Genomic DNA, 25,200 nt, shown 5'->3' on the forward strand with positions numbered 1-25,200 from the left:
GACAGAAAAAAAAGAATAAACTCCAGTGCAATGGAAACTTGCTACCATGTGACAAATGAATCTGATGTTTACTTCCTTTGTCACTCAGTTTTTCATCATAGAACCTCGTGGGTCAAGTTGAACGACCTCCAGGCTGCCATAAATACCTATGCAGTGGTGGAGTTGACCTCAAACACATTATCCTTGACCCAGAGGACGCACAAAGTTTACACGTTTCCAAGCTATTAACACTCGTGGTTATTGTCACTAAAGCAGCTTGATCGGTGCAACAGGAACATATTCAACAGTAAACATAAAGAAACACACATTTAATAAACAGGCATGGGATCTGAAGGTAGATATTGTGGTTTAAATGTAATCTTAGTTTGACAGAGTGGTTTCAATCTCTAAATATTCTCACTTGTATGTGAACTCCCCATATTGCTTGTACTATTTTGGACACAATTTTGCTCGCCAACTGTAGCGTTCTATCTCTATATTGTGCCTTGTGTGTGCGTTTTTTTTAGGATGAGTAAACTAGTTTGCAGGCGCTTTAGCATTAGCATTGTTGCTAGTTCCCTTGAAAATAAGATCCCAAACATTTCTGCAAAATTCACGAGCAAATTTGCTCAAACCTTCATCCTTTCTTAAGAAGCAAGAGCAGGATTCTGGTTAAATCTCGGGAGCGTCATCATCCGATCCTGACATACGATGTTCCAATCTTGTCCTCCATCTCTGAAAAATCTAAAATAATATATTTCATTGAAAAGGATGCTAAATCGTAATGCAATGTTGCCTGTGGAAGCTGAGTAATGACAAGTGTGTGTCACCCTCGTAGGGTAATTTCTCTCCATGCCACGCTGTCCTGGATGTATCGTGATTACCCTCCAAGAAAACAAGAGCATCCTAAAAAGCCCTCTTTGATCTAGTGTGTCACACTTTAGCCTGGCGGCGAAAAGAACAGATTGGACCTTCTCCATGCAAATTCTGTTTTAAAAATCAGTAGCTCTGCACACATAAAAGCACTTCTTTTAATATGTGTCCCCTTTCTTCACACCCACGACCATTGTGTATGAAATCCTGTTTTTCCTGAAAAGATTTTCTAGTCGCAGCCGCAGACAATGTTCCCCCACACAAGCTGTCTTCTTTGTCATAAACCCCCCCTTCCTTCACTTGTGTCAGTAAAGCTGGATCTCTGGCACTCAGCCCCGCCAGTGAATATTTGTGTATTTCAGGGTACAGGTGGGGGGGGCTGGTTCGGGGAGCGGGGCAAAGCCTGCCTACCTGTAAACTGGTCAGTCTTGACGGACAGGCATAAATGGAGGGGTGGACTAGGGAACAGGGGGAGGTAGAGATGGGCGGGTAAATGCACAAATGTCATACCCAGCGGGGGGGTTGAAGCGGCCGTGGCTGCTGAAACCGTTTTTCTCTTAGTGGTGCCTCTTGATGGGGACCGGTGATGGGGAGTGAAGCCTGCTGATAAAAACAAACTCACCATTAATTATGCTCCCCGAAAATAGCTGCTACTTAAGTATATAGCATGCTCGCCGGTTAATTGTACACAAAACAAAGGCTTGACAAAGGACCTCCCGCAGCAGATGTATTTTCATGTATTTTGGCATGATAATTAGGTGTGACAGCTATGAACACAAAGTTGGCAGATATTATGGTGGCCTGTCTAACTCTTCACAGAGAGCAGCGATTGTTGCTAAACTTATGCTTCAGCGTACGATTGGAACGTGGCACGAACAAGAAGTTCTTGAGGCGGAGAAGTTGAAACGACCGGTCATGACCTTCATCTTTGGGCTTTTAAATGATGCAGCACGACGAATGACGTAAATACATGCAAAGATGTATAAATGCATGAATTAATTAATTAATAAAAGTTTAATTAGGTATAAAAATGTTGTTGTTTAATATATACATTTAATTATTTATGTACATATTTCTTTAACAGTTATTTATTCAGGTATTTATACATTTAGTTTTTTATTTATTTCGGGTTTTTTTATTTTTAGAATTTTATTTATTTCCACATTTCGCTTGCCTATGCAAATTTAGTAGGCCGGCCAAACCTCTAGACCAGGGGTCAGCGACGCCGCATGCAGCTCTTTCAGCTCTTTGAGATTTTTGGAATATAAGTATAAATGTGGATATTTAACATAAATGTTTCGTAGAGTTTTTTCCAGTAATGAAAAATGAGCAGCCCTCTCCTTCACTTTTCACCTTTTATTTGACAACAAAAGTGTTACGGTAAAAGACGTATGCGCTCCCATCCATCACCTGTCTCAGTCTTAAAGGAACAGTAACACGCACAACACATCTTACAGTATTTTACTTTAGTTTGTTCAAAAATACTATTTTGATTTGATCAGAAATGTAAAAAATGATTTATAACTAGACTGTCTTAAGTCCGGGAAAACATGGAACTCTATTAAATTAATCTGTAAAAATTACAGCAATGTTGCAGTCTGATGGTAGTCATACTGGATACAAGTATTTTACCAGGAAAATCCACCTTGCTCACAATTTTCAGTTCCGCAAATTAAACAAATTATACATGTATGGGTTAAATATGATACAAAAACTATATTTGCTTTTAGAGGCAAGATATCTGATCTTCACATTATCACTAGTTTTATCATCTTATTAGAGTTTCTCTCACTAAAGATTGTTTTACCATCCATTGACTAGTTAGCGTTAACTACATGAATTGTTTTCCTACTTCTCAAAGTAAGAATCTGTGTACAACAAAGAAAAGAAAGACTTGGTTAAATACGGGAAGTTTGAACTTTTACCTTTTGTTTATGGTGTATATTGTTATAGCATAAAGCTAAACAAAGTAAGTAATCCTTATATGGCATCGTATTTTATTTTTGAAGTCCAAACAGTTTTGCGGCTCCCAGTGTTTCCTTAACTGTATGAAACGGGTTCAAACGGCTCTTTGAGTGCAAAGGTTGCCGACCCCTGCTCTAGACGAGCGAAACAGACCAAAGCAATGGATGCCGATCTAGAAACAATCACGCCTGCTGCAACTAGCCTACAGCATAAATGCTGCACCAAGCTTTTACTTCTCTTCTTTTTGAAGACTATATATTCTATATGCTTTGTGTGTTCTCAAATCGAATTCCTCTAATCCATATGAGTGGTGACCAGAGAGAAATACTCCATTATGATATAAATATTGTTGGAAATATGTAAGTAAGTAAGTAAGTAATTTATATTTATAGAGCACTTTTCCAGACCAGGGTCACAAAGTGCTTAAACAATCAAAACAATATTAAATAAAGTATATATTTTAAAGATCAAGATAGAACTGATAACACAACAGGAGTTCCAGAAAATCAAGGAAAAGCCTGAACAAATAAAAACGTCTTAAGATGTTTCTTAAAGGAGTCAGTAGACTCCATCAAGCGCAAAGAGAGAGGAAGATCATCCACAATTTCTGCTATTGATCGTAATTCCATAGCAATGGCATGTAAGACCAGTTCCTTGTTCCCAGGATGATCCAAAGTAAGAGGCTAAACCTATGGGGAACATATGATGCTCCTCAAGGCAGTAGTAGTTGATCCGATGACACTCGCTGTAACCAAACAAGGCTCCAGGCCAATGTTCGACCGGCCTACTACATTTGCATACAGAAAAATGTCGAAATAAATAAAAGACAAAAAATAGGTTAACAGAAAAGATTATTTGGACATTTTAAATGTATTCACACATGTATTTATACATTAAGTTATTGTTATTTCTTTATATACTGTAATTTATCGTCTTCCATAGTGAAGTGGTATGATTTAGCCTCTTATAATATGTCATTTTGTTAATTCTTGAAGCCGGACAGTTTGGATTAGGATATTAGGATGCAAATGTTTCAAAGTATGGAACAACAGGAGGTAGAAGGGCCTCAGTAGTATCAGTAGAAACATCACAAAGTTGTCTTTTGATATTACAAAGATATTATTACGATACGTAGCAAGGGTTACCAGGAGGGAAATTCAATTTCTATATGTTAAATCAATGTTAAAAAATGTTAATACCCCAAAAGAATTAATGAAAGTTTATATGTTCCTTGCAATAAATATCAAAATAAGAACAAAATGAAGTTGTTGTTTTTTTATAACCAACAATACTCAATAGAGATGATGGCAAACACTTAGTAATTTAGCTCTGTTTCTATTTTTTTGTATACATTTTTTGTATTTTTATTTGTATTTTATATTCTTTACTTGATACAACATAACAACATGACATAATAAATACTCCAGAGCAGGAAAAGGACCCAAAAGCAGGAATAGAAATGACTCAATGAACAGACTCGGTGTGACAGTAGACGAGGTCGGCCCTAGTTTTTAGAGTAAATGATGCACAAACAAGGTTGAGGACAGAATGTATTGTGAGTCTGGTCAAGTACTGCTTGTTAGATTCAGCAGCACTAAATATTGCAACATCAATTTCATCTAAAATTGTGTTGACAAATCAAAAGTTGTCAAAAATAATTCTGTTTTTTTTAATAATTCACACGAAAATAATGAATTATTTAGTTATTTTCCTGCTTTTTCTTTTAGTTTGCAATTATGGATAACAACAAGATGGTTGACGGCAACATATGAGATTCTTTACAAATCATCATTTACATTCAGTAAACATTTCTGCGCCATATCTGGATCACACTCGAATTATACGTGTTCAAGTTCCACCGAATGCTTTTCTTTGGATTTTGCTCGTCTTGCTTTTTTATTGATATGCTGTTGGACTAACAAACATAAAATCTACTAAGACCTCTGATCTGTTCTATTGACCATTATCATCGCCACAAGGTTTTTTTTCAATGTTGCATTTTTATGTTTCAGTGGTTGAGAAACCTGTTTACATTCCGGGCCGTATAGTTCATCCGTCTCTGCCGCTCAGTCGGCTTCCAAAGCGCTGTATAGATTTCTTTCAGCTGATGAAATTAAAAAGACAGCAGTGTGTGTGTGGTGTGCCTTCCAGCAACGCGATTTGCCTGCAAGTTCACGATACGGGTTGAGAGGGGAGTTCCTTTGGGGGGGATTAAATAGCTCCTTCTCTTCCATCCCTCCTCCCCTTCCTCCGACACTCGCGGAAGACAAACAGCTCGCAGGGCTGCACTGTACTCTCACCACATGTTTCGCCACGGCACCGCTCACAGGTAACAATAAGCCGAGGCCAAAGGTTAAGAGGGATTGTTGGAGTTGGGATCCTGATGCGTTTCTCTGGCAAACATTATGCACACCGGGCAAAGGGAAGAGCGCCCATGGTATCGCTGGGAGAAAGACGAGTGCAAGAGACGCATCTCGTTGGCTCTGATGTGCAGCAGATCAAGGCGGAGGCAGGTCTGACAGAGAGATGGTGGGATGGCCTATAGGTTAGGACACTCTCGCTTTCCACGGGTCCACAACTGACGCGGTTCAGGCAGGGAAGAGGGAGATTGTGCTGTCTTGTGGCAAACCAACACCGCACATTCAGGGATTCTTGACAGATCTGTCTACTTCTTTTTTTTTTTTCTTTCAGCCAGAAGAGTATAAGGTAGAGAGGAGCTGCCCGTCATGGCTACTTTTGTTTTTTTTACTGAATCAAGATGTCGGATGGAAAGTATTGGACAGATTTCGGTATTCCGACTCGGTTGATAATATCCACTTCCTCTTGCTGAACTGGACTTTTTAAATTCTACTCATACAATGAACAACAATTCATCTAAAGAAAACGGTTGACAGGTTTATTATAGCTATTACCAAACTTTTGATCTCGATCTGACTACATATGTTTACAACAAGCATTACTTCCTGTGACCACATCAGAAGGAAAGACTATTTTATTTATCCATTTATTGTCATCTGTTAATGTTGAGACAACAATTTTTGACTTTTCTACATTTTGGATGCAGTCGAAGTCCAATTAAATTTTTCACTTTTGTGGTTTATCCGAGTATCCTCCACTTTTGACTCGAAAAGGTTAAAAAAATGAAATTTCTTAACTAGAAGTGACACAGAATGTTGTTTAAAAATGTAAAGGTATATAACCAAAATATAAATAAGTAAAAAAAATAAGTGTTATTAATATATTTATGTTTAAATTTTATTGAAATGGGGGTCTTCTGCCTTCATTTCCGCCCCCTTATATTTGGTGGATGTGACTAAAATTCTCCCTTACTTAGTATGTTATATATATAATTTAACTTTCAAGGAGATTGGAGATATTATAATTTTAAAAGAGGGTCTTGTGCCTCATGTCCCTTGACCTGATCATTAAGATCAGACAAAGACACACACATGGACATACTGTTTTAGAAATCAAAGCACAAACATTATTAATATTATTAATTTTACATTTTCATATAAGAATTATAAATGGATGATGTTCATGCGTTACTGGTGGTTTTCCACATTTGGATTTGGTCTCTATTTGTTCCATTTAATCCATAGTGAAAGTCTACCTTTGTCACACCCGCTCCAGCTTCCTCCTCACTCTTTGAATGGGAAGATTATCTATTTAATCTCTTAATCACACTCTGTGCACACATGTTTGGTCCCGTGCCTAAAACCTTTGTCCCGATCAGACGTACCATCGCCACCTTTCCTGATTATTCCCTCTAACCCCCAGATAAAAGTCACATTTACACATGTTCCTCTCTGGCTGCCAGCGCATTACACCTCTAATGCCCTGCTGTTATCAGAACCAAGACCAATGGTGAATAAAAGTCATTGTTAAAATATGCAGATCTCCAAATACACCTTTTAAAACAAATGTATTCAGAATGAAGCAATTTTAACGCCACGGCGTGGATTAGCTTACTCCACATTTTCCACAGTATATGTTCTCTGGAAGTAGGAATTAAAAATGAAGATACTTTTTGGCCTGAAATTGCTATTCAAACAATTATGTGCTTAGTTACTTCCAACAAATGCATTTCACATTATTGTTTTGCTCATAGCAAAGCACCCAAAAGACTAAAACCTTTCATTCCAGCAAAGGCCGCTATTGGTCACCATCAATAAAAGCATAAAAGCATTTATTTCCCACGTTTGTCAAATTAACAGCATACTCCATCTCCCATAGGACTTGTAAGGTTCATTAACCTTTCTGTGAAGTGCGACAGGTTTTCAGCAGTTAGCATAACCTCTGTCTCACTCCTGCCTCAATTATAATAGAAGAATTAAACATGCCGGTGATTCAAAACAGTAATGCTGCCTCTTAAATCCCTTTGTAGCAGCTCTCTGTTGTTAATGACTAAAGACACTGAATGAACTATGGCGTTAACAGCCGCGCTAACAACTGCAGGGAAGCAAAGGAAATTGTTCCCCTTTAAAGCATGAAACACTGTTCATTTTCTGCTTAATGTTAGATTTATTATAACAACTTTCATCGACACATTATGTATTTGTATATCTTTGTAATATGGATGATACACAGAGACAAACGTCAGGCTTGCTAGTTACATCTATTGTGTCTATGATATCAATACATGTAGCGCTGCCCTCTGTTACTAGTTCATTACATTCATGGACAGAATTAATTGGAATCTATTATTGGATGTATTGCTCTCAAGATCTCCTCTGCTTTCTTTGTGGATGATGTTGGCCTGTCGGCTCCATCGAGCAGAGACCTCCAACTGTCACTGGAATGGTTCCAAGCAGAGTGTGAAGCGGTTGCAGATCAGGATCAGCTCTTAGGTTCAACAAACCGGAGATTGACAGATGTATCAGTGCAGACTCGTTGACGACGCTGCATCTGTTTGTCCTGGTGGAGATAGAGCTGAGCCAGAAGGAGAGACCGTTTCCCTACTTAAAAGTAGGACAATTCAAGGGTCTGGACCTGCTGATGAACCTTATATAATGTCTTTCAGTGTGAAAAGAGCCAAAGATTTTAAAATTCCAAGTGGTTAAAAATGTCAATATGAATATTTTGGCAAAAAATGTTGCTATTGTGTAACAATGCACTTACTGTTTTCAAAATATATATTTTATGGACTAAAACGTACACAAACTACCCTTAAAATAAACAACGTCTTAACACAGACCAGGTTTGGGATTTGTTGTGTTGCTACTGTCCAACTTAAAACCAAATTTAGGAATCAAACTGTAGCTGTGTGTGTGTGTGTGTGTGTGTGTGTGTGTTGGCCTCTCATTTTTTATGTGACTTTACTGACCAATAAACACTTCTTTTTTTCCATAGAAACTGTCGTCAGATAAGAACCTTGGTATACCTTGGTATGGTCTGATGCAATTTTAAACTTGCTCTTTTTTTTCCTTTTTCTATTGCTTTCTTAAATAATATTTCATTTTTTCTAATATATATATATATATATATATATATATATACACTATATATTTAGTTGTTGTAAAAATTAAATTTCTTTGGTTTTAAAAAATCTTTTAAAATCTAGCATCCAATCCAAAGTTATATAATAAAATTCATGACTGAAAAGGATTACTGTTTATATATCCAAGTATCAACGTATTAAAAAATAAGATTATTTTAATAAAAAACATATTCATTAACTTCCATTTATATACCATAATTTGCAAAAATCTTAACTCAGTCTGTCTATGACAGTTTAATATATATATTTAATGTATTGAAAATGATACAAAAACATATAACATTTGATTTTTTAAAGCTAAATTGATGAATTCAATTGTTTCAACATAATATTACAAGAAACAGTTTAGTTATTCCAATAATGGCTCTACAAAAAAAAGTGTTTTTCAATTTTGTCTCATCCAGTTCGGGCCTCTGAAGTCAAACGAATTGACCTCGCACAAACTTGATCAATTACACGCCTGTTGATCTTTTTTAATTTCTTAATAATTAAATTAACATCCACCTCCTCACACGCTCACTTTTGTCCTCCTCCGTAACCCAGCCCACGACCATCACGTACTCATTTGTCAGCGTTCACACTTCAAAAAAAACTGTTTAAAATACATGCCATTGACTTGTTTAATGAGCGTGAACTCCCGCCCCCTTCCCCTGGTCCTCCTCGCTCCTGTTAATGAAGGAAGAAGCGACTGCCTTTCATGGTTTTTACGAGTCCCGGTGTCAGCGGCGCCCGTACTACAGGCAAACTTGTCGGCAACGCTCGGGCTGGGATTTTCCAGAGCCACCCCCGTCGGTGGGAAGCCCTACATGGGGACATGTCATCGCCTTGTTTGCTTGTTGTGCTGATAAAGCTGGGGGTTGGTTGGTGCGAGTGGGCAGCTTTGTTCAGGTTCCAGGATTCCCTTCAAAATGAGTCAGCAACGCCCGCACATAAACCAACTGTTACCTTGGGAACTCGGGCCTGGGTTTCCCTTGACGGCGTAAAAAAAAAAAAAAGTAGCGACTCATCAGCACCCAACGATAACAGGTTTGCGTTGAAGCCGGACCCACGTTGGATGAAATTAGTCTCTTAATCTGCTCTCACTTTTGGGCCTGACGGGGCAGCGCAGGCCAATCTGGTCCGTCGTGGACGAGATGACCAGACCAGCACTTTGCATTTACAATGTATGCAAATGAGAGCGGATAAATGAGGGCGATAATGAGTTTTTGGGGGGTTCGTTTTTTAAGTCACTGGGGTGCGTAATAGCCCCTCGTCATTTAATGAACCCCCATGTAGGTTTCGGCGTATTAGTGTCAGGTGATGTCAGCGATGGCTGAAGTTCACTTAATAAGTGGACTGTTTACGTTTGCTGCCGCTTCATTACTGGAGTCAAATGAGCTGTAAACCCATTAGTCGGGTTGGAAATTGTTAAATGGGTTCATTTGTTGATGCGTTCAAGCATGTCATGGGTGACTCCCCCACTGGCTTCACCCCCCGACTGAGGCCGATCCAGCCTCGTGATCACCATGAGCTCGTCGCGCCGCCTGTCCAACATGAAACGCCGGCGCTTGTCGACCCGGGTCAGCTACAGTTGGAGGTCACCATGTCATGCCAACTGTTTCTTGATGTGCTTTTGTGTTTAACTGACATGTCACAATTTCAACATGCTTTATAGAGATTCAAATGTATTTATTACAAAACTTACTTGATTTTCTTGTTATCTTTAAGTGATGGTTCACCTCAAAATTAGACTTCTCATTTTCTACTCACCCTCTTGTCAAATGGTTGGGATTATTTTCAGAGTAATCTGTTCCTTTTTTAGAGTTATGGGTAAAAAGGAATGTTCATTTTATTGTAGCGACTGGAGCTCGATTTTCTTGGTCCATCTTTTATTGAAGCCTCGACTAGAAGAATTGTTCTGGAAAAATATTATATTCTTGTTTGTGGCAGACGTTTAAAGAATAAAAAGCGGTTTAAACCAAAAGTAAATATCGTGAGCACTTCCAGTGTAGACAGTAGACTGTCTGCACTCTGGAAGCTCTCAGGATATTTTCGTCGTCGCTTCATTCAGAAGAACATATGTTTTTGTCTATAACTGTAAAACGGAACAGATTATTTTGAAAAAAAATCCCAACCATTAGTCGACATGAGGGTGAGTAGAAAATGAGTGAAGTTTGAATTTTGGGTGAAATATTACTTTAGGATTATGTTCCTTTTTATGTAGATTACTGTTCATGTTAACTAGGCTTTTATGGTAAAAATCATACAGAGGTACAGAGAGTAAAAAAGATGAAGGAACATATTTACTGGGAATGCGTTGTGTGTATATAATAATAATTATAATAATAATGATTTACAAGGTGCTACAAGCAAACAACTTCAGTTGAAATACTGATGTGTGTATGTATATATATATATATATATATATTATATATATATTAGTGTTTGGCCTGCCACTTGGTTTGCTTAAAGATTAGGGCCCTATGTGTGAGTTTGACACCCAAGTATCATATTGACCCGAACATGATATAGAGTTTAAGTCACATTTAACCACAAATCATCATAAAGTTGTTGTTTTTTTATTTTGAGTAAAGCTCCCACCATTACTCACACTGGTCAAGGGGGGAAATAAAAGTGTTTTTGATTGGCCTTTCTGTTGAGCGTACTCTCAAATACCATTTTATGTTTGTACTTTGGTCTTGTTGTCTCGTAGTTTTGTGCGTCAACTGTTTAACGGTAGACATGCGTCAGAGGTTTTAAGAGGTTTCGCTAAAAACGCTCGTACACTAACGCCTTAAATTGCATATTCATTGCATCAAAGTACAACCTAGGTAACACGCTTAATTGAACACAAAAGACAAACCATTGAGGAATCATCTTGATCAAATAAATTTGTACTTTTTTTTACAAACGCTTTGAAAGGGTTTTAGCTCCTGGTTATGTTATTTCTGCTGCGGACAAAATCGAGATAAAGAATGTATTTTTCTGTTCTCTTAACAAGTTACCAAACTTTCTATGTGCTAATAATAGTTTAACTACACAAGCTATTGTACTTGGTGTTGTTTTTCTTTACCGACACATTTTTTATCTTTTTTTATAGCCCAAATTTATTTTTTTGAGGTGACATCTTGTCTTTAAAATAACTTTCTTTGGATACAAGCAGATGAGTTTTTTAGAAAAGTCTTTGTATGTCCTTGGTTGATTTTAACTCTGCATAGTTACTGTTCCTTTGAGAAAAAAATCCTAAATATAGTAAGTATATAAGTAAGTAAAGGTTATTTGTAAAGCGCCATTAAAATATATACTATAAACATAGAGAACTTTATTAAGAAAATGACATTATTCTTTAATGAAGTATTTTCCAAGACCTGAAAATGGGACCGAGTCTTAATTGACAATTACCCTGAAAATGAATGGGCTGATGAAAGGAGGACGAGGAGGCAGTCATCAGCACTTGGCTGGAGGAGAATACGCGGGGGGAGGGGGTGCATGTGGCGGTACAAGTCCAGCCTCAGAAATAGAGCTGTGAACACCATCTGTCATGCTCTCTCTCCCCGTCTGTTAGCCTGACTGCAAGGAGAAGAGAGAACGATGCTCTCAGGACTGCATTAGACGGACGTGGGTTGCTGACTGTCGTAGGTGTGGGTTTACAGGGGGGGTACCGGGGCGAGGGGGAGGAGAGTGGCGTGGATACAAGAAGGTGCATGAGTAACTCGCGCCGACAAAAGGGAAGCACGCACCCACACGGATAAGGAGAAGAGTTGCCGGACGAAGTGGGTATTCCTGGTGAAACCGCACCCTTGCGCCCACCCACCACCTCCTCGTACCCACAGGCTCCCGTTAGAGGATTCCTCTCGGAAGTTATGGAGATACATTACTCAAACGCATTGCTCATCCGCCTCTCCGTGACCGAGAGGACGCACTCGTATCGTGAGAAATATTCAACTCCATCCCGAACCAAAGGATCAATATTCATTGTCCTGGATTAGGGACGTGATTCCTAATTGAAGAAGAAGAAAGTGAAGAGGATGATGAGCCCAGTTATGTGGCCTTATGTACGATCTGTTCATTATTTAAAACACAATTAAAACTACATGTACAATAGATTCCTAAGACTAAAGGCAGGTAAATAATATTTGAAATAAATATGATGCTGAAAGAATTTTTTTGGAGTATAATTATTTTGGTTTTAGTTACTTATGTGACTGGAAATAATTCAACAAGAGCAATATTATTTAATAAATATTAACATTTAATTACTTTTTAACAAAAAAAGATTGTTAACTTTATATTATTCACCGACAATCACAAAGGAACATACTTTTAGTTCAACTTTGAACCACTTAAAATGTGTTTTTCTTTAAAAATAGATCAATTAAACATTCATTTTATTGCAATCATTAACAGAATTGCATCTTTATATTCAATGCAATAACATGAACTATAACTGTTTGTATATAATCGCAGTTGTTTCTTTTGTACGTTGAAATGAAAACGCAGCGTCGGACGAGCATCTCTCGCAGCGAGTCGAGCGATTACGTGAACGCGGTGCTTTTGGTGGATTTTGAGTCATCCTTTGCTCATAATGTGTAGGTTGTGCACAATGTTTCCCTTTTTCTGTGTGTCAGAGAGTGAGGTATAGGTAAATATGAAGTGGAGAGGGGATCTGAAGTGGCTGTGAGAGCAGTGATGCATGGATATCAACGCTCTCTCATCCACTGTCCACAAACTCTTTTGTTTTATTGAGATTTGGATGAAATAAACTGCGTGAATATATGTTTGGATAGTGATATAGTTTCAATAAAAGTCATGTATTATGAATAAACTTCCTGTCCAGTCATCATTTTCAGCTAATGTTTGATCTACTGGGATTCAAAGTCATTAAAAAGTGGTCACTGATATTGTAAAACTAACTTTGGGTGTTTTATTACGTTTATTTCCGGCAATTAAACATCCATCTCCGTTTTTTTTCTTCCTCTCCCACTGCTGGGGGTTCCCTTTCAAGCTAAATAACTGGTAAATCCCCATATTTGAGGAAGTCAGGTGACGATACTTTCAACCTTTGTCATGTCTGCTCCATCCATCATATTCTATATCCTGTGGGCAGGGATGTGTGGTTAGAGCTGTTACCTCACAAGACGTTTTTGTTCCCCCTTATCCCTCCTACATAGTTCTGACATCCACACTGACAACATTTAGATCCTTCTCTTCTTGACTTTTAGTCCAATGTAGCAACAACTGGTCAATGTTGTTGTTGTTTTCTTCTCTGTTATATTTGTTTTTTTAACAACCCAATGACAACAAAAGCTTTTTTTATTTTTTATAAAATCTGTGAAACTAGTTTTACTCTAGCAAGACAGAAGTCAGGCAGTTAGTTTTTTTTAATTTATGATAAAAATCTATTGTCTCTTGTTACGTTGTCGGCAGTGATGTGGAGTCTGAGGATGTGGTTGTTAGTTTTTAACCAGAAGAGTCAGTCCATTTACCCCCAAAGTTGTTCGTTACTCAAAGATGGAAGATAAGAATCAGAGTAAAGAACGAACAAACCGATGAAGAAAAAAAGCTTAAATATGAAGTGAAAACTTGAATGAATTGATTTTTCTTTTAAACTATGTTAAAAAATTGTTAAGAAAACCAAAAACTGCTATACTTAAATTATGTAATATGTAATTTTAAATACCACTATTAAAATAAATAAATAAATGTGATATCAATGCATTTTATTTTTAAAAAAAAAATGTGATTGTTAAGCAAGAATGAAATGAAAAACAGAGAAAAAGTTCCAAAGCATAAAACTTTCGAAGGTCATATTGAGACGTCCTCCAGCATGCTCGGGTCTGAATAAACTGATTCATAGATTGATCTGGACCAGGGTTGTCAAACTCAATCACACAACATCTCTCCAGAGTTAGAGTTTTGGGACAAGAAAAAAGTATATTTAACAAATGATCTGACAAGAAGTGCGAGTCTGATGGTGATATGGTCGATATCTGTGTTTGTTCTCCCATCAAACTCCTTTCCTTCAATGTCGTTTTTACTTTTTAAAAAATGTAATCTCTGTGCAATTGTTGGATTAGAAAATATCTGTTCCTCATCTTATCTAAAAGACCTAAAACATGAACATTAATCTCAATGACTCTGGTCCAGATTTGGCCGCCAGGCCTTGAGTTTTGGCGACACGATAACATTCACTAGTTTAAGTCGCACAGTTTTCAAACACAGTTTTCTGTAGATACATATATATGTATATCTCATACAGAATAATGAAACTCCTCTTAATGCATCTAAAGGTCACATGAAAATGTTGGTGGCGAATATATTCCACCAGTCACTTGTGTGGAGAGTCACTGTGACTCGTGCATTGACAGCGAGTGTATGGAAGAGATGGAAGCGCTCCTTGGTAACGGCTCAGATAATGAATCTCTGCCAGATCGTTTTCATCGTTCAGCTGTTGAAATGATATACTGAGCAAACATCCTCGACACCATCGCCGCTCATCCTCCGATGATGGAGACGTTTAAATATTGTTTCCGCTTTTCATTCGGCACGTCATTATGAAGGTGCTAATGGTGTGTAAATATGCTACTTCGTTTTAATAACCTCCATGTTTAACGGCTTCCTTTTCTGACTCAAACTAAAAAAATATTTAAAAAAGTTGTTTTTCAAAATGGAAACAATGTGCTCGTGTTTCAAATCACATACATATTCACTATTTGTTGTTAAAAAAAAAAAAAGCTGCATAAGTTTTGCTTCTTAATAAGTAGTTGTTAGTTTCAGTCATTTTTGCAGCTTGATGAGCCACTCGTTAAAAATAAAGAATGTAATGTCTGCGTGAAAAGTGAAGTAATGAATATGGATTTTGTAAAAATGACACAGAGAGAGCAAAAGCTGTTTCTAAAAAGCTGCCACTACACAGTATGAGATGCAAAAGATAAGGTAAGAAACTTTAGTGTCATTGCAAAGTTTACAATTACATTCCATTACGTTGACGCAGTTTAAAGAATAACTTCAAACTAATGTTTAATTTCAGATTAAGTGAGAGAATATTTGTGTACCAGGTAGAGCTCAGGGATCAAAAACTAAAAAGGTTTTTTTATATTTCAAATTTGGTGAAATGATTATTAAAAGTTACCGTATAGAACTGAACTGATCGTCTTGAATGAATATAATTTTGAATCCATCTATCAATATGTTATTACACAATTTAAAGAAAATTAATTTCAGCCCTTTTATGTCCTTGAAGTGGCCTTTTCAAAAAGATTAGTGACCCCTGCTGTAGGAAAAGAGTCAGCCTGCCCGAACCAGTGCATCATAATGATGTGTTCTCAAGATATATATTTATTTTTATATATTTATATTTATATATTTATATTTATTTTGTCTTAATTGGGTTATTTAATACAAAAATAATGGAAATCTTTTAATTTTAAGAAAAAAAAGATACACATTTAATATATATATATATATATTTTTAAATTAATATAGAAAGCAGGCCCTATACCCTTGACCCTTGACCCCAAACAGGTAACAACCTTCTTGCTGTGAAGCTGCAGCTCCAACCTCTGTAATAAAACAGCCAACAAAGCAAACATGAGTCGCTCTTCACTAGTTACTGAAGCTTAGAGTCAACTGTTGCAGTGCATTTTGGGACAGGTTTTGAGTTCAGGATCAAACCTATTTAATAAAGTATATCCTGAAGGAATATTGTGAGCGTTCGGTCGGGGGAAGCGATGAGCAGGAACTCGAGCATAACAGCATATACATAATAAATACAATTTTATCAACTGGACATTTTTGTGAATAAATATAATTAACACAGCAAGAGGCTGCCAATCATTGAGCGGTCAGAAGTTTTCACACTCTGTGGCCCGCCCCCACATCAGGGTCCCCCCGGGAGGCCGCCCACCATGTGAGAATTTCCTGTAGATTAGTGCGAGCGAGTCGCGGCTCCTTCTTGAACATCAGAAGTCGGTGAACCCGTTGTGAGACCTGCCCTGCAACAGACCGAGCACCACTCAGCCATCTTATCGTCTCGTGTAAATATGATAAAATCCACGTCTGCATGTCATTGACTCTCCTCTTATTGTTTGGCTTCATTTCAATACTGCATTAATTCACGGCCGCTTTTAATCTGTGCACCGTAACTAAATTAAAAGGGCAGAGGGTTCCGCGCGAGTGAGAGGGAGATCCGAGGATGAAGACGGGAGGAATTTGTTGCACGCTCAAATGTTGACTACCTGTTGCTATGGCGATGGGTTTGGATCCTGCAGGCTGCAGGACTCTGGGCATTCTAAATAAAGCTTGTTTTCACACTGATCAGTGGATGCAGATTCTCACAGTGAAACATGATCGTCTGAATGTTCCCAGTCTGCCTTTACACTTGAGCGGCTCAGACGCTGGTACGAGTCCACCGAACTAAAGCGTCTATCTTTCAGAAGAACATTTACCTCAGGGAATTTAATCTGAATGTTTCCTCGAGATGCATTACATTTAAATTCTGGTTGTATTGATAGAAAACCTACATTTACTAAGGCATAGATGTCACTTGTGATGCAACAAAAAATATATACATTTAAAAATAAAATTGAAAAATACATTTAATAAATTGAATAAAATAATAATATAATTTTAATCTTACATTTTAAAGTAAATTTATACTATCAGAGCAACAAGATGGCTTAAACTTACACATTTTAAAAACGCAAATCTTTCTTAAGATAAATAAAGACAAGAAATAACTATGTTTCTATGATTGCAATTGATTTTCTTTTGTAAAAAGAGTGTTTTATTCTGATTAATATAAAAAGGAGAGACAGTTAAAGAGAAAATAAGATGATATTGTACTTATTCCGACCCATTTTATTTATTATCTTTCATTTTTTATGTATTACTGTAATAATTTGTGACTAAATTGGTTATATTTGGTCACTACCTCAAAGTGTGATGATTCAGATTAATTATAAAATCGATGTTGCGAGGTAAAAGCAGGTTTATAATTTTTTTTTCATTCTGTTCATTTATGTGTTTTTGCATTGCTTTACTTTTAATTATGTCTTTAATAAATAACCCTGGAGAAACCCTCAATATGAATTTAATCGTCATAACTGTGAGTGATGTCCTTGTTATTCACATCATTGTGTATTCGTACCCATATTTCCTGCTGTGATAACCTGCTTTAGAAACACAATTGTAACAGTTTCAGTTCAGTTCAGAGTCAAGTGTTCGACTTGTTCCTCTGTGGCAGAAATAAAAGAGGAAGGAAGTGTAAATGTGAGGCTGCACCATAAAAGTCTCGACTAAAACACTTTTCTTTAAGTCTCCGGTTAGATTCCATAAATCACTGAGATCAAACCCTTGTCTTTTATTACGGAGATGATAACTGCAGGTGCTAAAGGTTTATGTTGAATCCCCACGGTGGCTTATGACGTTTTTTTTGTAGCCACAAAACTACGAACAAAAGGTTTATGGCGTCTGTCCAATTACGACCTGATTTATTTAACTGTGTAGATAAACATGTTCTTCAGTGGTTTGCAGCCCCCGACGTGCATCACCGTTGTCTCCCTGTAGGGGGCGCCTGTGAATGGAGTAAGGCAGACACAGGTGCTGAGAGCAGATATTTGATGCTCGTGATGGGGACTTCCATGTTTACCTCAAGTGGGTTTGGGGCCATTTCACAGACAACATATTTAGTCCTTTTCCTCCCACTCAAGGATGCAGCGGCTTCTCGCGCGCAGCCAAGTCTATTAAACAAACATCCCTGCGTGCTGCATAAAGTGTGTGACTGCGCTCCTGCCAGCCAACTTTAATCTGACAAATATACAGTGAAAGATATTTTTGCTGCATTTTGGGATGCAATTTCTGTCTGTCTGGAATTCGATATTTTGATTCTCGCTGCCAAAATAAAATATTTTTTTTCCATCCTAATTGAGCTGAATGTCGCTCAGAGGCTGTGTCACCGTTGGAGTCGTTCGACTCTTAAATCCTGTTGAGCTCAAGCTCGGGTAAACGGTTGCGTCAGGGAGAGCCGTCCCGCAGTGGTTCAGATATTTGTCGGGAACTTTTTCGTTTGATGCGGTGGAGGCTGATTTGGCCCTGGGAACACAGGGTGACGCCACATGATATGGAGAACCTTCAGCAAAATGTTTGGTCTCCGCTCAAACCACATTGTATCACAGCACAATAACTCCCGAGTCGTTTACCTTCAATGAGGACGTTGTGTTTTGATAGCGCTCGTCTGCGCGTCCAACAGGATTTTATGCTGCATTATTGTCCACAGAGGAACCCACTTAATTGAGGCTTAACATTTCAGAAATACTCTTTAACGGCCATTGTCGTGTACAATCGTATGTTTCTACAATACAGTTGAGAATGAGAGTCACTGCTTTTTTTTTTCCTTCCTGACCTGTTGATGTTTGACTCCACAGGGAGCTGGTCTGGCTCAAGGACGGGCTCAAGGAAACACCTTGACAGGTGAGTTTTGAAATCCTAAATGGTTGAATGAAAAGAACACACATGTACTGAGCAGGAACTGGACAAGCCAGCCATAATTATAGTGGATCACAATCTTATGAACCCTGTGTTGAAGATCCACTCGCCAAAGGCGGGATTTAAAACTCAATAAATGTTTATCGTGTCAATAATTTTAAAATATCATCTGAAAGCAGAGGACCAGGGGGTCTGTGCTCGTATAACATACATTACGGTAGACCCCACCATTCACAGATCAGATTTACTGGTTTAACCCGAGAACTAATATTTCTGAAATTGAAAAAAGTTGCTGTGTTTGATATCAATGATATGATTTCGAATCTCATTCAAAACTCTTAGTAAGAGCAGGACGTTCCAGGCTGTTCAGTTGTACTACACTAGTTAAAAAAAATACCTTCACACTACATTTAACAAGTGAAAAACTAAATGAGTGGCTATTGAAAAATGATTACGTAGAATAATGTCATTTATCTTGGAAAAGTCCTCGGTTATAACCTTTTTTTTTAACATTTCTACAGCCATTAAAATGAAAATAAAAAGCAAAAACTCTGTGTATATTTGCATTCATTCAATACTTTAGAATACTAGATATAATTACCAAAAGGAAGTTGGTCTGACGAAATGGAGTTAAAAGAGATTTAAAAAAAAGTTCAGTAAAATGTCGCACATTCAGGTAACATGTAAAAGGAGAAAAACCAAACTTTCATGATGAGGATCAGGGACGTCAAAATGATTAACACAAAATAGTTGAATCTTATTTAATAACAATAAAATGATCTAAGTGGAAGTGAAGTCAATTCCCATTTCGACTTTTTAAGGCTAATTTAAGTATAAATCTCCTCAAAGTATTGACTCCACATTAAAAGACACTGAAAACACAAACATACATCATCAAAATCCTTCCTTCACCATCTGAATCAGTCATTAAATGAAAGTTTCCAGATTAATCATGATTAAAAATCATCATCTAGGGAAGAACCTGTTGAACGGCAGAGATGAAATACTGTGATAGTCGAGGGTGAAGCTTTGGTACTTAAGAGATGAATTAAGAATGAATTTACACCTTTTAAAGCATTTCTTTTTGGAAGTGGATCAAGAAATTTGTTTTAGACAAAACACAATGTCAGTGTTTTTCTATTTGTGGAAATATATACGAGAATTTGACAGGATTTTAGTGATTGATAAGTGTCTGAATTCTTTGTACTATTAATGGAGGGGAATGTTCTTCAAGAAAAACACAAACGGAAAAAAATGTATTCTATTAAAACTGATTGTATTTATTTTTTAATGCATTTTTTAAAATACCAAAAAACAGTCTCTGGATCAGCTGATCATCCAACATTCTATCACATTTTTTTAGGGGTTTCTTTTTAACTATTTTAGCTTTGCTGTTGCAGATTACAGACCTCCGACTCCCCCTCGCGAAACTGGCTTCCACCGCTACCAGTTCCTGTTGTTCGAGCAGCCCTCCGACACGCCGGTGTCTCTGACGGAGCAGGAGGCGTCGTACAGAGGTAAAGTGTCCGCACGATATCCACAGCCAAACATTTATCCTTCATTTATTATAACCGTAGAGTTTTTTTGTTGATATTCTATTTTGCGTTTGACTCCTTAAGTTTCAGCCGGATGATTTAATTATTCTCTAATTGGGTTGTGTGGGCTTAATCCAATATTTAAAATTGAAAAAAAAAAGAAAACGTTTATGGTGTCAACAAATGTATCAGTCACAGTATTTACCGCTATTTATAACAAGCAATTGGATTTATGAAATGGTGTCCTACGATGTTCGATTGCGTCTTAACCCCGGGTTTGACTTCCTCAGCGGGAACAGATGTCATCATGCATAATGCAAAAACAATCCTCGGCATTTCATGTTGCTTTAGGAAGATTATTTTCTCTAAGTGCCTGAACTTAACTAGAAATGTTAATGAGGTTAGTGAGTAAGTCTTTTTTCAGTGTTAATGCCTGCAGGTCAGGACGAGTATTTGTGGCTCCCACGCACACCTGCACCGGTCTGACCAGATCTCATTACACATTAGCCTCCTTATTAATTGAATCCGTTTCTAAGCCTTCTATTGCAAATATCTTCACCACTATTGATGCTCAATAATCCTACCAGCATTTAGGGAAATTGAAAAAAAACACATATTGTGCCATTAAATCATCATGAGTCTCAATAAGTTTATTTCTACTAATCCTAATTTACAACATCAATGATGCCAAACTTTCATCCCTTGTGTCTTCAGGTGAGTTTTTTTGTTTTGTTTTGTTCCCCAAAGTGTCTGGCAAACAACCTCACAGGAGGCGTGTCCGTCTGTCTCCCCCACTTGCATCGACGGCGGGTGATTTGGGGGGAAAACCGGGTGTTTTTTTCCGACGTCAGGTGGTGCAGCCGTACATGAGCGGATCTGCCAGTCTCCACTTCTTGACAGACACGTCAACAAGAATTGCGGGCGCATCAGAGTGAGGCCCCGTTTGATGTCACAATAGATGCATCTGATCTCACTTCTGAGGGGAAACATTTGAATGTGACGCGCCTGATTGCTTAGCGTTGAAAAAGAAACACAGAAGTTCATTTTTGTAGGAAATAAAGAAGTCGTGTCACGTGATTCAGAAGATGAAGGTCCACTAGTTATTGATTATTTGACTGTATTCCTTTTTTAAATCAGGATTAAATACCTATTGAAGCTACGTTTGATTACAATCCCTGTTTCCTATGAATATCTTCTGAGACAAAATGTTTTTTTTAATAATTCACCATTTTTTATGAGGATATTACTCCTGCATGCTTTGTTTTTTTTTACAAAATCAATCTAATCCTAAATCTGGGGTTTCGAACTTGTGGCCCGGGGGCCAATGCAGTCCGTTTCTGAGGGCCCCAATTTACGTTCAAGTTTAGTATTAGGTTGGTACCTGTGTCACGTTGAGTTAATGGAAGTAAATATATAACAGATTAACTCTCTAACAAGTCGCCTGATGAACACTCGCTATTCACCCGCTTCCTGTGTGGGACAGTGGTACTTCAGAATAAAAGCCTTTTGGATCAAACTCATTAAACATCTCCCTTTTCTTAGACATTAAACCGTTATTTTCAGTTACTCCATTTAAATAAATATAAAAGTGACAGAAAGACAAAATTCAGAACTTTTCTGCAGAACCTTTTTCTTATAATCATCAAATCTTTCCAGGTAATGGTTAAGAAATAATGTCAAATGGTATCACTGCTAAACGTGATATGATGTATGTTGTGAAATAATCTGTGAAATCATCTTGACCTTTTTGACACAAGCCATCTATTGAACATAACCTCATACAACCCTTTAAATGACTCAATCCAAAACAGGAAGTAAACAAAACACATGGAAACCATTGGCCTGTAGGCTGGTCTCAACTCTGGCGACCCACCTGGGCAATTCAATGTTGGACTAGTCCAGATTAATCCTAATAAAGATAAGAAGCAAGAGAACCACACCTGTCAAGTTCTTGAGGAAAATGCTGAGCAAACTGGTTTCATGGTGTTGTATTGACTTCCTGTTCTGGAGTCTTTGAGCAAATATATAATAGACGTCTTGTGTCAAAAAGTTTGTCCACTCGTCATGATTTCACCGATGAAACACACTCTGTTGCATCACTTCCTGTCTTCATAACAGTCCATCCTTTGAAGGAAATGAAATTAGGATGTTACAGGGAGATAATTGGATGTATCAGCGATAGATCAGAGGCCAGTGACTTCTCTCTGTAGTGAGAAATGTCTTCTGCCCACCGTTTTAAAGATAAAGCCAAAAGGGGGACTTCATAGTCAAATATCGGCTTTTAAAAGCTAATCATTTGTTCCCGGTCCTACTTCCTCTCCACTCCATCATGTTCCTCATCCTACCAGCACCGGCCTGCGAGATCAGAGGGAATCCCGCGTCTCCCCACCTCCTCTCATAAAGATGTTCACTTATTAGCGGCTCCATGTGCTGTGACACGGAGAGCATTTGTCATCACCCGTGACATTAATTGGCGTGATTTGCAAAGGGGAGAGCATTTAGTCGTGGGTGGGAGACTCCTAATGATCCTTTTCCACTTCCAGCCGCGCAGCCACTGACTCGATTTTATTGCAAATTTGTCGTCGACTTTCTTTTCATCTTCCAAAGATCACTTAAGCGAAGGAGGGGTTAGAACAATGATAGGTGGAGCCGGGGGGCCAGGGGCCGACGGTGTCTGCCGCTCCTCCTGATTTAAGGTTATGAATGTGGGTCAGGGAACCGATGGAGACAGCTGGCCTGGTGAGCGGTGGACCGCCGAGGGGGGGCCGTGATCTTGGCTCTCGGCACCGGCCGTAACCGACTCCATCGGAGGGAATCCCCATCGCTCTGGCGCAGGGAGGGCAGCCGTGGTGCCAGCGAGGGGGCAGGCGTGGGCACACAGACCCTCGTGATACTTGTCAGCCACTTGGCACGACGTCAACAAGTCCTGCTCACGTCGTGCGTCGCCAAGTTTGTAGTGACGGTGAAACAATGCTGCGGAAATAAAGAGTCGCACCGGAAACGTCAAGTTATCTTTAAACCCTCTGGACAGTTGTTTAAAACCTCCGTCACTATTTACTTAACCTCAAAGTTGTCATGGATAAGATAAGGATTTCCTAAATCACATGGTGTACTGTTGTGAGGGTCAAATGCATTTTAAACATATTTTTGAATTATAGAATATATAGAGTGTTTAATATTGTATCTCAAGATACTGAATTTAGATAATTTGACACGCACACAAAAAAATCACAAAAAGGCAATAAAAATGGACCTTATAGAAAGTTTGAAAGTCACTTCAAAAAAAACAAATAACATGAAAATGTTGTCGTTCAAATATTGATGAAAAATTATAAATTACAAGCATTAGTTGTCAAACTTTTTCAGTTTCATAAATACACGCAAAGTGCTGTGCATCCTGGTTGTAAGTCGTATCAGAGCTCAAACACTTGAAACTTTATTTAACATTGTAGTTTTGTAGCTTTAATCTTAATAGTGAAAGATCAGAGAAACACAATTAAAGCACTGAAACGGCACATAACGCTGCCAAGGAGTTCATTCCACATGAACTTGGTTAATACTTCACACAATCCAATCAACAACTTCCATCACTTTGAAATTGTATTCACGACAAAAACGTTTCCAGACTGCGAAGTATTGAACGAGCAGCCATACATGTGACTGAAGAAACCTTTAATACATTCCTAAATCCAAATGGAATCAAAATGTATTTATCTGTTCATTGTCCCCTGTGGTGTAGTGGTTTAAACAGATGGTCTTCGTCTATTTCAGTGTTTTAACTTCATAGCAGGCGAGGATGAAGAGAAACAGATGCATTATGGGTAGAGTACCGGGGCAGGCTCGGGTCGGAGCGCCACATTATACCGTGAACGACTTGCATTGAGAACTTTGGTGGTGCAAAGATTGCTCTCCAAAAGAGGGTTGAGAACCCCGAACCTCCAGAGTAGTTTCTCCTGAAGGATCCATTTTCCAAAAGCACAGAATCTGCATGTTTTAACCTGAGAGCTGGAAGCTGAGATCACAGAGAGAAGCATCATCTCAGGCCACACCGAAGCAAACCCTGATGCCTCAAGAACCCAAATGTGTTTTCTACGACGGAACGCATGTTTTTGGACGACTTAAGGTCACACTCGGGTGATCATGGAACAACACGGGTGCAGAGATCGGGCGCATGAACGAGCGGGTAACGGCACAGAGACGCTGCTGGATCGCTCGCGTTGCTCATCTTGCCTCCGAGAGCCCCTACTGCCAGCTCAGCACACTCCACAGTAATTGAAGCCATTTGCAATGTTGCAGTGTGGTAATGGGCAGATCCATGTCTACCACCCACCCACAGCCTCTGCCATTAATCAGAGCTGCGTGGAGTCAAGAGAGCCAGGATTTGGTTGCTACAGCAGGCCTGAGCTCCAGCCAGGAGTCGACTGCCTTAAAGGAACACTTTGACGTTCACAAAATTGGCTGCTTGCTTCTTTTTTTTATTTTTATATATATATATATATATATATAGTTATAATTTGACTGGTTCTTAACACATTTTTCCGGGTTTCATAAAATCCAGCAATTTGTAGATCATGACTTTTGAATCTTAGATCAACCACTCAAGTTAATACATCACTGAGAAGTTGAATAATGAGTAGGAAGGACGATGAATATTTGACCGGCGGGTCGATCAATAAGCTGGAAAACAAGGATTCAGAAGTGCTGGAGCAATGTGTGGAGGTTATTCCATTAATGACTTCACAACTGATTTTCTTGTATCATTGTGATTTATTTATTTTTGTTGAGTGGTTGATTTATTTCTCGCCATTTTGTCATGTTTTCCTGTTTGTGCATTAGGTACAGTTTTTGTTAGTTTTTCTAGAAACACTTAAAGACATAGCTCAC

General features: G+C 38.2%; 1 protein-coding gene across 1 annotated transcript in view; it reads left to right on the forward strand.

Moving 5' to 3' along the window:
* The window catches only part of pebp4 (phosphatidylethanolamine binding protein 4), a 72,955-nt gene that overhangs the window by 39,474 nt on the left and 8,281 nt on the right, over positions 1-25,200 (forward strand). The window contains exons 5-6 of the mRNA XM_087794751.1: positions 18,721-18,766; positions 20,182-20,298. Of these exons, the coding sequence (XP_087650877.1) occupies positions 18,721-18,766; positions 20,182-20,298 (163 nt within the window). The remainder of the gene's footprint in view (positions 1-18,720; positions 18,767-20,181; positions 20,299-25,200) is intronic.

Source organism: Callionymus lyra, chromosome 1 (genome assembly GCF_982586985.1).
Source record: "Callionymus lyra chromosome 1, fCalLyr1.hap1.1, whole genome shotgun sequence".
Classification (NCBI taxonomy): domain Eukaryota; kingdom Metazoa; phylum Chordata; class Actinopteri; order Syngnathiformes; family Callionymidae; genus Callionymus; species Callionymus lyra.